Source organism: Schistocerca serialis, chromosome 9, assembly GCF_023864345.2.
Source record: "Schistocerca serialis cubense isolate TAMUIC-IGC-003099 chromosome 9, iqSchSeri2.2, whole genome shotgun sequence".
Taxonomy (NCBI): Eukaryota; Metazoa; Arthropoda; class Insecta; order Orthoptera; family Acrididae; genus Schistocerca; species Schistocerca serialis.
Genome location: NC_064646.1, coordinates 483,677,253 through 483,693,248, shown reverse-complemented (window position 1 = coordinate 483,693,248; position 15,996 = coordinate 483,677,253). Strand labels below are relative to the sequence as shown.

Genomic DNA, 15,996 nt, shown 5'->3' with positions numbered 1-15,996 from the left:
GCACACACCTCGCGTTTCTGTTCTTTTTTTCCCATTGTGAAAGCGTGGAACACCTGCTAGGCTGCACCGCCGGTGACGTCAGCTGGAGACCGAATTGCGACCCAGAGGAGGAGTACAGCCCGACAGGGTCCTGTGTTTTTTTCCGCCGCCTTCATCCTTTCCTGTCCGAGCCGTGCCAATTTTTATTTTACCCAGTTTTTATTTATTAGGCGATATAGGTTATTTTTTTTTTTTTTTTTTTTTTTTTTTTTTTTTTTTTTTTTTTTTTTTTTAGCTCCACTCCCACAGTGGCGGCACAGCAGCAGCAGGTTTCAGGGGCGGTCGTCCCATCCTCTCTATTCGCCAGCCCGGGTGTAGAGAGAGAGAGAGAGAGAGAGAGAGAGAGAGAGAGAGAGAGCAATGTGTGGTGTGTAGGTGAGTGGGTGGTTAGACGAGTGTGTTGGTGGCCGTTTTTGTCGGGCGGTGCTGCTGCTGCTGCTGCTAGGTGTGTGTGTGAGTGCCTGTGTGTGTGTGAATGTGGTGGCTGGAATGAGGTTTGGGCTGGGATGGAGTTCCGGCCGGGAGGGAAGCGCCGTGCGCCGTGGGCTGGGGTGGGCCGCGCTGATATAGCGCGGGATGGCGCTGGCAGCGGGGGATGGAGCGAAGCTTCCAAACTCAATTTTCGAGCAACAAAGGGAGAGAGGGGCCCCGCGCGGTGGAAGGGGAGGCGGGATAGCCGCGCCGCTTTTGTTTTCGCGTGATCGGCTGCGCGGGAGAGGGGGCGGGGGCGGCTGGAAAATGGGGAATAAAACCGCAGGCCGCGGGGACAGCGCCTGCGTCCTGATGAGGGCGGCGCGGTGCGCTGCCGAAACGCCACCCACCAACTTCTGCCGCCACCGGCCTGCGCTTGCTGAGAGCAACACTTTGGAATCTAGCCCACATCTATACACTGCAAATCACCGTGGAGTGCATGGCGGTGGGTACTTTCCATTCTACTATTTATTTTCGCATCTTCCAGTTCCATTCACATATGGATTACGGGAAGACGATTGCTTAAATGCCTGTGTGCGTGCAGTAATTATTCTACTCTCGTAAGGATGTAGAGTTTCGTGACTGTAGCTCTCAATAACATGTTGTCGGGCTTCCAGTCACACCGAGTTTGGATCAAGTACTCCTTGGCCATTGCCAAGCTTATGCGCTGCTGGTTCACATCTATATAGTCAAGTTGCCGGCTCTGACGTCACTGGTGACCGCAGTATCGCCATATAGGGCCCTTAAAAAGTATCTCATATTCCTGCAGGAATTTCCCATAGTGATTTGCCCAGAAACCAATAGATGTTCACATACGGGCTAATCTGTCCTCTCATTTCCATCTGTCTGTTACGTAGAAGTAGACAATAAAGGCAGTGCTCCATCCTGACACATACTTCAGTCTTTCTTTGGAGTTAATCACGCAGTCTTTCAAATCAGCCAGGCTCAATTCGGATTCCGTTTCATGCACTGGTCCTACGCCCCTATAGAGTTTGCACATTGGTGCTGCGCCCCTACAGCGTCTGCACGTTGTGGATGGGTCCTCGTATGTCCCCATTGCGGAAAATCCAACGGATACAGGTCAGGTGAAGGGGTAAGCCGTGTAACAGGACCTCCTAGACCAATCCATCGTCTGTGAAACGTTGCGGGTGTGACACTGTCGCACGACCCGTGGAAAATTGGTGGCGCTTTGTGCATAAATAAAGGTTCCTGTCTTCCTGTAAGGGTAAGGTTTTCCCAGTACCGCTGTTAATTCACTACGCAGAAATCGCTGACCCACAGCATCTGTTAATCTGTAGGTGCTAAAAGAGTCTATAGCCAACAATCCATGATCACACATTGACAATGAACCGATCCTGATGACTCACTTACATGACTGCTCGAGGTTTTGCATCTGCGCTGATTTGCATATTGCGGTAATTTACTATACCAGAATCCTGCGTCCGTCACCGAATACTACATATTACTCGTTGCAAAACAGCCAATAGCTCAGGCTTATAATTAGGGGAAATTTTCTTCACTTTGTGACCAGTACTACCTCCTACCGCAATATATGAGACTTTTTTAAAACACCCTGTATGTGGCCATAAGTTGCTTCGTCGTGTTGTCAGAGACGGCCTACAGCTCAGCACGGCGGGGGATGCAGCGATCCCATGGTTGAAGCGGGCCCATAGAATGCGTGGTCAACATATGCCCATGTGTGACAATACTGCGGGAGCCAGTGACATCACAACTTGTAGCTGAAGCATATAAGGCCTTCCAACAGCTCGGCAGCAGTCACTCCACTTGGCATTAGCCAGGGCATACTAGGTCGAGTGCTCGTGGCACTTCAACCACTTGACGCGGCTGGTCGCCCGACATTTTATTCTACTCGAATGTTGTTTTAGTGTCGGAGCGATACGTACTGGGACGTAGTACACTCCTTGTCTCCTCACTTAATGGCGGTGCTGAAAACGTTTTAATTGGGCTGTCGCAGCTGAAGTGGCATCTAACTTCGATCATCCGCCAGTCAACGTTTTTCAGTATCTCCGTGGCAATACGCACTGGGCGAAACGAAATCCTGACTACACGTGCTTCCTTTCCGTGCCCACATTCAGCATGGCCTGTTTATCCTATTTAGCGGAACTCATGACCAGTTTCGTAGGCCGGGACGCACAGGTAAGTTGTATGTATGCAGCCTCCTTTGTAGACTGACAGCATTCATCTAGAATCGTACAGGCACCACAAGTCTAACACCAGCTTTACCGACAACTGAGCCTGTGTTACTGTTCCACTTCATACCCTTAAAATTGTTGCATTTGTATGACTTGTCAATTCCAGTTATGACCGATTAATGTAGTCTCTTTTTCGTTTTGAGAAGATGTTTTACACTATTAAACTTTTAAAGCGATTTTTCTGCTTCCGTTGTCTTATCGTGAACATCAAGGATCCCATCACGCTTCCCTGGGGCACGCCCGAAAGTACTTGTACGTCTGTTGATCCTCGATAACGTGCTACTTCCTCAGTTTTGTAGCCTCTGAAAGAGTTTGGATGGTAGCTGAGGGCAGGCAAGCAAAAATTATTGCGTAATGGGAGCGACCAGTATCTACATTCAGCAGTATGACATGCTTACAGCGAAAGTGCATCCACGCCAAAGATTGGTATCATTATTAATTAATCGATGTTAATAGCTGGTTGTGAATTGAATTACTGGAAATAAATACACGAACCAGTCATCAAAGTCGCGTTGCGGGCTTTCACTTATCGTCAGTCGGTTTAATACATTCATGAAGACATACGTGTATTGCACTTACTCGTAGTATAAATAAATCTTTGCTGATGTATTTCTTGAAGTAAAGGCTGTTACCTATTTTGCTACTTCAAAGAAGATACACGGCCAGTGTTAGCCTCTGTGCACTGTACGGAACCTAACTTTACCATCGCGATCTATATATGATTATAGTGGCGCTACAGTCTGGAGCCGCGCGACCGCTACGGTCGCAGGTTCGAATCCTGCCTCGGGCATGGATGTGTGTGATGTCATTAGGTTACTTAGATTTAAGTAGTTCTAAGTTCTAGGGGACTGATGACCTCAGCAGTTAAGTCCCATAGTGCTCAGAGCCATTTGAACCATTTTTTTTTTATTATAGTGGCTATCGAGTACTCTTGGATCCCATACTGTAAACTAGATCTACAGATTTCCATTTCAGTCTGACTGCATTTTGCCAGAAACATCGCAGCGGGAATTTATAAGACCGTGCCGCACAGTATGCGTCCAGCTCCCTCATGGGCTGATTCTGCGGTATGTGTGTTGTTCTCGGGAAGAATTCCAGAAGTCGCGGTGTACCAGTCCATAGTTGGCGACCTGGACTAAATGCCATAACGTTATCCTTTTATCAGCCGAAAGTTTTCTGAACATTATGACGTAATTAATAGCAATAGAGCACCAACTAGAACGCAGCACTAACCGCAATGTGCAACTATTAGAAGATCTTTTTCTGTACTTTTTTGGTTTTTGGGGAGGAGGTGAGAGGGGTGTGAGCGCTGTGCATAGATGGATCGTCCCACAGGGTGCAAAAGAAAGGTGACTGCCGTTTCGGCAATTCTAGTTTCCTAAAACCGAGTGTTGTAATTTAGCCCGTAAGGAACATACTTACGTATGTTTCTTAAAGTGGAAATAAACTACTGTTGCAAAGTAATGTGTTTGTTTTTGTAGGGCTGTTTCAACTCTCGTACTTCTTCAGAACGCTATATTCCGGCTTTTAATTACGAGATCCGAGGGGGTTCCAAGGTAAAGTGAGTACCACTAACTGTACATAGTTTCAAGTCCAGTGGCGGGGGCCTGAACTACTTCTGAATGCTGCCAGAAGTCGTCATACCACAAAAAAATTGTGTTAAGAGTCGTGGAATTGCTCTAATGACGATCACCAACTTTGTTTTGTCCAGTGAAAGATGCATCTCAGCCACAGAGGTTTAGGATATTCACGCAGGTGTTTTCTTTATCGACGTCTATTAGACCTTTCGGACGACAGCGGATAATCTTTTAACTTACCAAGCGACAGAGGAGAAACAGGATTCGAGGTTGTGACGAACTGCCGAATACTCCGTGGCAACATTATGAAAGACCGCTCCTCAAATGCCGCATCTGAGTCCTTCAGTTTTATTTCAGCGTTCGTAAATTCGTGCTGAGCCTTTCAGTGTTTACATCTTATGGCCTGAACTGGAACTGTGACAATATTTCTAATATATGTTTAGTTTAAAACACTATAAAGCAAATTTCAAGACACAATACAACATTAGAGTCGAAGCTTCTGGTGGACCATTCAAACATACGGGCGTGGACGAAAGTGTGTCGGCACTGACGACATTGGCCGATTTTTCCTTGCTTGGGGACATTTCGATTTTGGGATTTAGGTCGCGGTCTTACGCATATTGTATAGGCTAACGTTTCGTCTCCTGTTGTCAACAGATTGGAAGCACATTCGAATAGAATCGAATGCTTTGAACACTTTGCTGCATCAGACGGGACAGTAAACGTCGGAGAATCTATAACCTCAGAATATCTGTCGCAACAGTATACGAAGCGTTAGGCAGAAATATATGACTAAGATCACAGCCTAGAAACCTAAAACCAGAAATCAACAACGGTGTATTAGTATTGGAACGATACATTTACGTGAGAGGATGAGCCTGTGTCACAATGGGAGTAAACGAAATGGAGATGAGTCTTGTACACCAGCTCTGGATGACGTGCAAGTATCAGAAGCCACGGCATGAGATTTGAAAGGCAGCGTCTAGCGTTCCTCAGTATTACAATAACAGAGTAGCTCACTGAATACGTGTTAACAATGCAAGAAATGAATGTATGTAAATGTTCATAAAAGACAGAATGACGCAGCACTCAAAGTACAATATTTCTCATGATACGCTCCGCTGTGGTGGACAGTCGCCCACTGCTCATGAAAGGGCAACAAAAAAATGCGGAACCACAACTGTCTCGCATGTGGTAATAGACACTAAACTGCAGCTAAGAAGAATTAAAGAAGGTGATTAAGTATAGTTGGCGAATGATTGTTCATATAAGAGGGAAAACGAAATACATGCTGGTTTCGTAAAAGATAATAATGGTTGAGAAATGAATTAGGGAGAACGTAAAATGTAAATTGGAGTTCATGCCTTTCACCCATTGAAATACTTGCATCATGCAACTGTATATACACTATATATCCAACACTATACTAAGAAGTATAAGACTCATGTACAAGGCCGGCAGAGCACATCTATTTCAGAATGTGGTCGTCAAAACGGTCAGAAATGTTATACTCCCGTATGTTAATCACTGCACGATCGCACTAGTAAGGAAGATAGTCCAAACATAACAACAGTAATTTTTTTGCGAATATATGAGACTATCCTACACAGAGGTTACCGCGTCACAGACGTTGTAAAATGTTTCTGAAGTACTCTGTACCATTTTTCTTCATTGCCAGCATATTGCTGACGAGAGAGATGCACGGCGGCGAACTGTGCGGAAAAAAAAGTTCAGTGTTAGGAAATGATGTGAATACTGATTGTTTCAGTTATTAAGTTGAAAAGGCATTACGCCTTTGTTTATGACCACCGTTCAGCTATAGTGGCCACGAATAATGAAAAACTGAAAATCTGTTTTTAACTGCGTTATGTATGGCTGTTGCCATTTTAAGGAAGATTTTAAGGATTTGTAGAGCCGTAACGGCACCAACACCAATCAACAATATTTTATTATCTGAAAATGGATAGACTGTTAGCCGAGACAAGTAATCTATCCAAATGAAAAAAGATTTATTGTGCTGTCTGCACATAATGTGTTTTCAATCGCTGACATAAACAAAAAAATTCGCTACAGATCGCGTATCTGCTGGTTGACATTGTCAATAAACTTGATACGGGGAGAAACGAAATCACGACTTGGTGAAAAAGAATGTCTGAAGTGTTAAGAACGACAGCTGTCCCCTATCTTCGAGGGCTCCGTGATGTCATCTTTCAATAGGATAAGCAAGACTACATGTAGCCCAGGCTGTCAGAGGTGGCAGCTCCGTCAACGAAATTTCGCACCCTACACAGCCCCACATCACGATCGTGTTCTTCCTGCCATACTGCATACAGAAACAAAATAAAATTTCGTTATCCGCTATACTTTCTGGTGTCGCAATCCTAATGACCGACAAAGTAGTTACAGACAGACGTAGCTTTTCGTATGCACACGCGCCCCAGCGTCGTGTCTATAGCACGCGAAACTTCTCCCCAGCGCCGAGGGCGGCGAGTTTCGCCACTTGCGCCCCGGAGGCTAGGGGCCGGCCAATGGCAGCGCGGCGCCGCCCCACCCCTAATTGACACGCAAATTAACCGCTCCGCGTTTTCTAAACGGCCCGAGGCTTCCCCTTATAAGCGACGCGCAGAGCCAGGGGCGCGGGGCGCCGCCGGCGACCTTTCAGAAGTTGTCGCGCCTCCCCTTTAACCCCTGCCTTGCCGCCCTTTTTCTACCTCAGACCCGTTTTATTTTTTTCCACCCCGCCGGCGTAACAGCTGTAACGTGATTTCCTATGATGAATTTCAAATCGAATAACAGCGACAGGGAGGCGCGTTTCTGCGCCTGCGCGGAGACACGCGGGGACGGCGCCGCCGGCTTTTATTCCATTTCCCGCCGGGACGGCGCGCGATTCAATCAGAGGATGAGACCCACGCGATACGCCGACTCATTCCCTACTCCTCTCTCTCTCTCTCTCTCTCTCTCTCTCTCTATTTACTGCTGTCAAATTCTGCACGAGGTACTCTTAAAGCTTCGCTATGACCGTACTGGACGCTGCAGAGCAATGTATGACCCTCTTGTCGTGTAAAAGGACTTCCATGTACTTACAAGTTAGAACGGACTGCAGAGAAGTTTCTCTTTAAGTGACCGAGCATGTCTGTCATTTTCAGCCAGGTGTCCGGATACTTTTGATCACATAGTGTAGCTAAACGTGTCAACTACTATTACTGTCACATTACATATTGCATTACCTTGCCAGGTTTTTCTCTCGGACGACAGGTGTCAATAGTAACAGTGGAGAGTTTATAAACCGTGTCGGGAAAAGCAGTGCATCCGTTGTCGTAATGCGGAAGCGAAGGGACTTTGGAAAGGGCGTGATCATTTGCTTTCGGGAGAAAGGCGGAATCATGCTGACTGATGTTGATCGGCGACGAAGGCTGGAATTTGCGTGCCATTAGCGCTTCTAGACGTCCACTGAACAGTGACAGGTGGCCAAGCTCCATCTGACACATGGCCGCTGGCGTCTATGGCGTGCAACGTCTGAAAGCAAATATGGAGGGAGCGTTGTGGTCTGGGTAAATGTTCTCGTGACATTCCATGGGTGATCTCGTCATTTCGGAGGGCATAGTGGATCAACACAAGTATGCATCCATCTTTGGAGAACATGTCCAGCTCTACATAAAGTTTGCTATTCCTCTGTACGATGGCAAGTCTCTTCCTGCACGTCTCGCAAAGGTCCGTGCTGCAAAAGGTGAGTACTCAGGCGTTTCACAGGTGGTCGCATTAATATGATTGCACTGTGTATGTATTGTTATGTCTCCTATATGTTCCAGACTGAAGTTCGGAGTGGCACATATCGTGGCAATGGAGAGAACTACCAGAATGAGTTTTTCACTCTGCAGCGGAGTGTGCGCTGATATGAAACTTCCTGGCAGATTAAAACTGTGTGCCGGACCGAGACTCGAACTCGGGAGAACTGCGCAGGAGAGCTTCTGTAAAGTTTGGAAAGTAGGAGACGAGGTACTGGCGGAAGTAAGGCTGTGAGGACGGGGCGTGAGTCGTGCTTGGGTAGCTCACTTGGTAGAGCACTTGCCCACGAAAGGCAAAGGTCCCGAGTTCGAGGCTCGGTCTGGCTCACTGTTTTAATCTGCCAGGCAGTTTCATGAGAGAACCACCAGCTGGTCGCCTACAGTGTCTGGCGGAAAAGCAGTAAGATAAAGTAAACAGGTGCTGCAACACCGACACATGATCAGAATACATTTCGTCCCAGGACGAATGGACAGTACTTAGCGATAAGTCAGGAATGATCATTCACGCTAAAAGGACTAGTAAACATGGCTTGTAGAATGCCTACCTTAATAGCTATGAACGCTTGTTCATATTCGCTATAGTATAACACAAACACATCTCTTCTACTGAACGTGCACATAACTCATAAGATATCCATTTTAAAGCCCACGTTTACTAGACTTCCCTGCTTGAAATGGTTGTTCCTATCATATCCCTCAATTCTGACCATTCCTCCTGGAACACACTTTGTATACATGCTTATATACGTACTATGAAATATAGTCACCCTCTGCATTTTTCTCTCTGTATGTGAAGGCTAATCTCAGCAGCTACTGTAGGGATTTTTTTATGTGCTTCACTATTGGATAGAATGATTCACAAAGAAGATTTATGTACATAACTTATTACGGCTACACCAGACAAGTCACCTGGCTGTAGATAGTGCTACCAGTGCGAAGCCACTTTGCTGGTTTCCAAATTCGTTAGCTTATGTATTTCCTGCTTGCCTGAGCATCACCTGATTTAACTGGGTTGTGTTACACCTATGATTAACTTACAGTGAAGTGCATAGACTGCTACAACAAATGAAGAATATGCAATAACTTCATAGTTCTACTTAACCTGAAGACAAAACATAAATTGGTTTGCACTTGCCTTGCTGCTGTGAGTAATCGTCTGTGCTCTGCCCTACGTAAATCTTTACCCAGAGATGACGACGTGAACCATCGACACTCTTAGTGACACAACAAAAAACTACTGAGGCAGAAAACTGATTGTTTAATAATTGACTACTATCGGTCATAATTCTCACAGCACTGTACGTAGTGGACAAAACTAGTTATTTGCGTGAAACATGTTTGGATGGATAAAACATCGATGAGATAATGCAGGAAGAATGATGGGTGCAGTTACATTTGAATGAGCCCGCTGGACGTTTCGGCTGCAGCTGCGGCGGCACCATCAGGAGCGTGACCCCGGCGGGCCATAAAGCGCGGCCCCGGGCCCAGCCCCGCCCACCGCCCCGCCCACAACGCCCCCGCACCCGCATATTCGGCAGGCCGCGCCGGCTTTTATAGCCACGGAACTCCGACTCACATTCTTCACGCTTCGCTCGGAATTTCCTCTCCTCCTGACCGCAGCGCGGCGGACGGCTCCTTGAAAACAAAAGCAGTAAACTAGCCCTCCCCACACCCCCACCTGCAGCGATGACTGAACGCGCGCGTAATGGTCTTCTCCCCTTTATTTTCTTTCTTTCTTCGTTTTTGTTCTCTGCTTTCGTTGAGCTCTTGTGATGAGGGGTAGTCAACAAACAGTACCCGGCCTTATTCCTTGCCTCCTTCTGTGAAATATTTTTAGTACTTAGATCCGAGGGTGCACAAAGATTTAATTACTTCCGGACATAATGAGACATTAGAGTTAATTACTGGTATACCCGCGGTGCAGACCATCTTTCCAGCTTTTGTTGTCTCGTCTAGTGTCCTGGACTTTTAGCGTAGTCGTGATGAGGATTTTAAACATTCATTCATTGACTATGTGTGTGCGTGTGAATACGTGCGAGAGCGCCTGTGTGTGTGTTCGCGCAATGGCAGAACTGTTCACATGCACTTGCGAAAATTGTAAATACTTCAAAGGCAATTAAATCAGTTTAAACAACTAGATGCATCGTTGTTTTGTGGAAAATGCACGCAATGGTCATCTGTCCTGAAGAATATATGGCCTAGCTGCCACAAGAAAATATATTAGTTTTTTTTATTTCGATCTGAATATGATTTTGCTTTGTGATAGCTCTCTTTTTGCATCGGACTTAACTTTAACAGTTAATAAGTTATGTTTTGACAACTTTTGTCCTGTAAAAAACGCAATTTGTTTCATCACCATTACATGTTTTGGTGATATCTCACCGACTTCAGTGGGTTTAATTTATTTTTCTATCGAACAATGAATGTTACATGAGAATAGATATGGTTTTGTAACTCTGGTCGTTATATTAAAAAAGTCATTATATAAAAAAGTATTAAAATGTGTACATTAGTACAATTAGTACAGATAATTACATAAACGAAGTACAAAATAATCCAAACACTAGTAGTTTTATTATAGGTGTAAAAAGACACAGCAGTTAAGAGAAATCTCTGAGAACATTTTGTGTTCAGAACTCATTTATACTCCAGAAGATGAGTAAAGCATGTCCTAGTAAAGCATATACTTTTGTTAACGCTTTTAATATAATGTCCACAGTTCCAAAAATACATATATTCTCATGTAACATTTACCTACTGAAGCCAGGAAACAACATAGAAACGTGCAAGAATGAGGAAAATACAAGAAATGTTTTAAAAATAATTTTTTGTGTGTTTCTTTGCGTGCATGTAATTTATCATTTGTTGCTGTACGACCACCAGGGAAGATCGGTTGCTGTAGTCGGGGAAGGTTCTTTTATGTCCTATGCAGTAGGTTTTTACTGCAGTAGGTTTTTACTGAACGCAACGCAGTTGGCAATAGGCAAAAAACAGGTAGTGTCTGTCCATTCGTGTATTTCCTCCGATTTTACAACAGGAAAACAGATAGAATGTTGGTACATTGTTACTCTGCTGCTTTTATATCGAGTGTCTGTGAAGTCAAGTATCCTGGAAGATGGTGCTTCAATAATACATTTTATTTTACCTATACCGTCTTAAAACTATTTTGACTACTCTCATAGTTTGATTAGAACTTTTGAGTCTCCTAAAATAGATTCATTTCTTTCCTGGAATGGAGGAAGGTCAATTCAGTTGTGTTACATTGAAACAATACTACCAATTTCCTGGAAAAAGACCAAGGAAATAGGATGACTGAAAGTATGTACGGCAACTATAATCCATCGACTTCTTCAGAGCAGGATAATCCCACAGCTTAAACAAAAGTAATATGAGTGTCCAGTCCGGGAACGGTCGTGGAAGTTAACAACTGTTTAACTTGCAGGAACAGATGTTTTTCTGCAGAAACATTTTGAGTACGAACGAGCTGTCAGCAAGTTGAATGTTATGACTGCTCACGTTCTGTCAAAAGCATGAACATGTGCAGGATCATTATAATTATATTTTTTCGAGACTGTGTCATTAGAGACGGAAGACAGGTATATTAATTTCCAGCAGAAGGCTGGAAACAATCTAAGCAGTATGTCTCTTGGTGCAATTATGTTCCAAAACACTGGAAATTTTTCCAGACTACTGAAAGGTCATATTATTCAGAAGATTCACACTATATAATAAAAGCTTGTTACGCGGTGTCCGACGTTGCACGCGGAATAACACAGTGGAGCCTATCTCTGATTGTCCGCACACATTCACATCGGATCACTCGTCGTACTCTGGTTGGCAAGGTATGGGTTTTTAGCTCTACTAGATAAGTTCTCCATCTACATCTACGTGATTACTCTGATACTGAAAATTAAGAGCCTGGCAGAGAACACAGTCGACTGTGGTAGGCAATTCACCTTAGAACTGCTAAATAAGCTATAAAGTGGAGGGAGGCATAGTCTGTCAGTGAACTGAAGAGGGTGCAGGCGATTGCTGACTCTCTCTTCACAGCTCCGTCACAATAAGCACACACTGGTTTCTTCCGAATGTTTTATGGGGCTTTCGCTGCACGGTTTTAAATGAGTGGCAGACACGACTGCGAGAGATTATTTTCCATTAAAAATTTACTAACAATTTTAAGAAATACAGAATAAGCACATGAACAGAATCTACACAAATCACCACTCTGCACTGTTGGACGGGAAACTGATTCTTATCCATCCTGTGCGGCAGTTAAGGCATTCTTCCAGAAATGACCACTACCCTATCACAACGCCATTCATTCTTCTGTTCAACGCCGCGCGAAATGGCCGCGTGGTTTGAGGCGCCATGTCACGGATTGCGCTGCCCCTCCCGCCGGAGGTTCGAGTCTTCCTTCGGGCATGGGTTGTTCTTAGCATAAGTTAGTTTAAGTAGTTTAGCGACTGGTGACCTCAGCAGTTTGGTCCCTTAGGAATTCGCACACATTTGAACATTTTTTATGTTTACCGAAAGGCTATAACAGCATTCCAATGGCAGCATGACCATGGCTATAAAGCATGCCCCGTTCAAACTAACCCTCAGAATGTGGCCAGCGTAAAGTATCTTTGTGTGAAAACTAACATCAGAAGTGTAGCAGTAGCGTTAGTGATAATTATTAATGAGTTATTTATAGATGCAACATTCCTGTCACTTTAAAACCAAAAGTGACTTTCAGACTTTTGTAAAAGTACCATCCGCTTGATTTCGTGATTGATGAGATGACGTCTGAGGGTACCGTGATCACTTGCAAGTGTAATTCTAATGAAGAGAACACCCTTGAACCTTTGTCACACGTCACCTAATTAAAGAAGTTGAATGGGTAGGGTAGTACAATACTGGTCACATAAAACATACTAACAGCGGCAGTATACAAATAAAAAATGAAGAAATAATTCATATCTAATTACTACGAAGTGCAACTGTTAAGCAGGGTGAAGGTTCAGTAGAAGCAACGGAGGTTGCGCCAATGGAGCTGTAGGGCAAATTATGCAAATATTGTTGCACGGTTGCAGCACAGTTTTACTTTTATCTCGCATGATGATAATCTTTGTACTATCGCACCCTCTTCCGCTTCTTTTATTACATCTATAGATTTGAAGATGACTTGAACAAAGGTCCAAACCGATTACATAACTTACATTCTGCTAAACAGGAAACCAGTTTTATACATCATTCAGTATAATGGATTTGAACTTTTTATTTCCGTGCCTTCAAAAGATAGTAATAGATTTAAAATAAAGATTCTTTTTCTCTTCACAGCTAGGTCTGAAGCACACAAAAATGCAACATCTGAAGAATTTTACATCCAAATGTGCCAAACATTTCTGGAGAAAGCAGAAGGCAGTCAGTTCGCTCCAGCTATTTGAACCTGTCGCGGCTTCTGCCAGACCGGAGTAAGCTAGAGTGTCCTCCGCTGGGCAGTGCTACGACCAAAGTAGGGGACGGTGACTCACCCTGGTGCGTCTTGCCCGACATGTAGTCGTCCTTGCAGATGAACTTGTTGTCGTCGAGCACGTAGAGCTCCTCGCCGGTGGACAGCTGCTTGCGGCACACCATGCAGGTGAAGCAGTTGAGGTGGAAGACCTTGTCGCGCGCCTTGCGCACCAGGTCCTGCGGCGAGATCCCCTGCGCGCAGCCGCCACACTTGGTGCCGTAGCGCCTGCAACATACACGCCACACTGCCGACACTCACAACAGAAAAGGTGCTTGCACTCGACTCCGGCTTAGCCTCGGTTTCGTACTCGCACCGACACAAGTTTATCACTGTCGCAGGTGGAAGCCCGGAGCTGTGAATGCAGACGCAAACAGTAAACCTCGAGACAAGCAGTCACCATAAGCTAAGGAGAAATCTGATATAGCGACGTTCCAAACAGAATTACAGATAAACACTGGAGAGCTGTCCAACAAAAGGTAACTGTGAAGAGTTGACCGAATAGCTGGTGTAGTACGGACGGTAAACACAGCACTGCTTGTACACACCCGTATAGGGAGTCAGACGTTTGGAATCCTGACCAGTTGCAAAGTCATCGAAATACCAGGCAAGTACGTAGACGAGCAGATGGACCCTCGGCCGCTCAGTGCTCAGCTGCTAAATTACGAATCCAAAGGTGTCATGTTCGATTCACGAGCGTTCCTAGGATTTTTATCTATCGCTCATTACTTCTTTCACCTCTGGCAGTATTTAATAATGTGAAAAATCAACATTAAACAATACGGGGTGTTAGGGGTAGATGTGCCGATGTTTTTACTGCTGACTGAGGACAGTGTACTGAAAAACACACAAACGAAAAAATGGCTGACATCGAAATAAGTGTCCAAGGAATAGAAAAGCAACTGGAATCACTCAACAGAGGAAAGTCCACTGGACCTGACGGGATACCAATTCGATTCTACACAGAGTACGCGAAAGAACTTGCCCCCCTTCTAACAGCCGTGTACCGCAAGTCTCTAGAGGAACGGGAGGTTCCAAATGATTGGAAAAGAGCACAGGTAGTCCCAGTCTTCAAGAAGGGTCGTCGAGCAGATGCGCAAAACTATAGACCTATATCTCTGACGTCGATCTGTTGTAGAATTTTAGAACATCTTTTTTGCTCGAGTATCATGTCGTTTTTGGAAACCCAGAATCTACTATGTAGGAATCAACATGGACTCCGGAAACAGCGATCGTGTGAGACCCAACCCGCTTTATTTGTTCATGAGACCCAGAAAATATTAGATACAGGCTCCCAGGTAGATGCTATTTTTCTTGACTTCCGGAAGGCGTTCGATACAGTTCCGCACTGTCGCCTGATAAACAAAGTAAGAGCCTACGGAAGATCAGACCAGCTGTGTGGCTGGATTGAAGAGTTTTTAGCAAACAGAACACAGCATGTTGTTATCAATGGAGAGACGTCTACAGACGTTAAAGTAACCCCTGGCGTGCCACAGGGGAGTGTTATGGGACCATTGCTTTTCCCAATATATATAAATGACCTAGTAGATAGTGTCGGAAGTTCCATGCGGCTTTTCGCGGATGATGCTGTAGTATAAAGAGAAGTTGCAGCATTAGAAAATTGTAGCGAAATGCAGGAAGATCTGCAGCGGATAGGCACTTGGTGCGGGGAGTGGCAACTGACCCTTAACATAGACAAATGTAAGGTATTGCGAATACATAGAAAGAAGGATCCTTTATTGTATGATTATATGATAGCGGAACAAACACTGGTAGCAGTTACTTCTGTAAAATATCTGGGAGTATGCGTGCGGAACGATTTGAAGTGGAATGATCATATAAAATTAATTGTTGGATAGGCGGGTACCAGGTTGAGATTCATTGGGAGAGTCCTTAGAAAATGTAGTCCATCAACAAAGGAGATGGCTTACAAAACACTCCTTCGACCTATACTTGAGTATTGCTCATCAGTGTGGGATCCGTACCAGATCGGGTTGACGGAGGAGATAGAGAAAATCCAAAGAAGAGTGGCGCGTTTCGTCACAGGGTTATTTGGTAACCGTGATAGTGTTACGGAGATGTTTAACAAACTCAAGTGGCAGACTCTGCAAGAGAGGCGCTCTGCATCGCGGTGTAGCTTGCTCGCCAGGTTTCGAGAGGGTGCGTTTCTGGATGAGGTATCGAATATATTGCTTCCCCCTACTTATACCTCCCGAGGAGATCACGAATGTAAAATTAGAGCGCGCACGGAGGCTTTCAGACAGTCGTTCTTCCCGCGAACCATACGCGACCGGAACAGGAAAGGGAGGTAATGACAGTGGCACGTAAAGTGCCCTCCGCCACACACCGTTGGGTGGCTTACGGAGTATAAATGTAGATGTAGATGTACTTTGGTCAGAGCTGCAGAATGACAACTATTT

The 15,996-nt window shown here is 44.9% G+C and overlaps 1 protein-coding gene across 1 annotated transcript in view; it reads right to left on the bottom strand.

The window, feature by feature from the left end:
* Positions 1-15,996, bottom strand: part of LOC126419728 (LIM/homeobox protein Lhx5) — a 484,677-nt gene that overhangs the window by 166,776 nt on the left and 301,905 nt on the right. Inside the window, exon 5 of the mRNA XM_050086907.1 lies at positions 13,599-13,804. Coding sequence (XP_049942864.1) covers positions 13,599-13,804 — 206 coding nt within the window. The remainder of the gene's footprint in view (positions 1-13,598; positions 13,805-15,996) is intronic.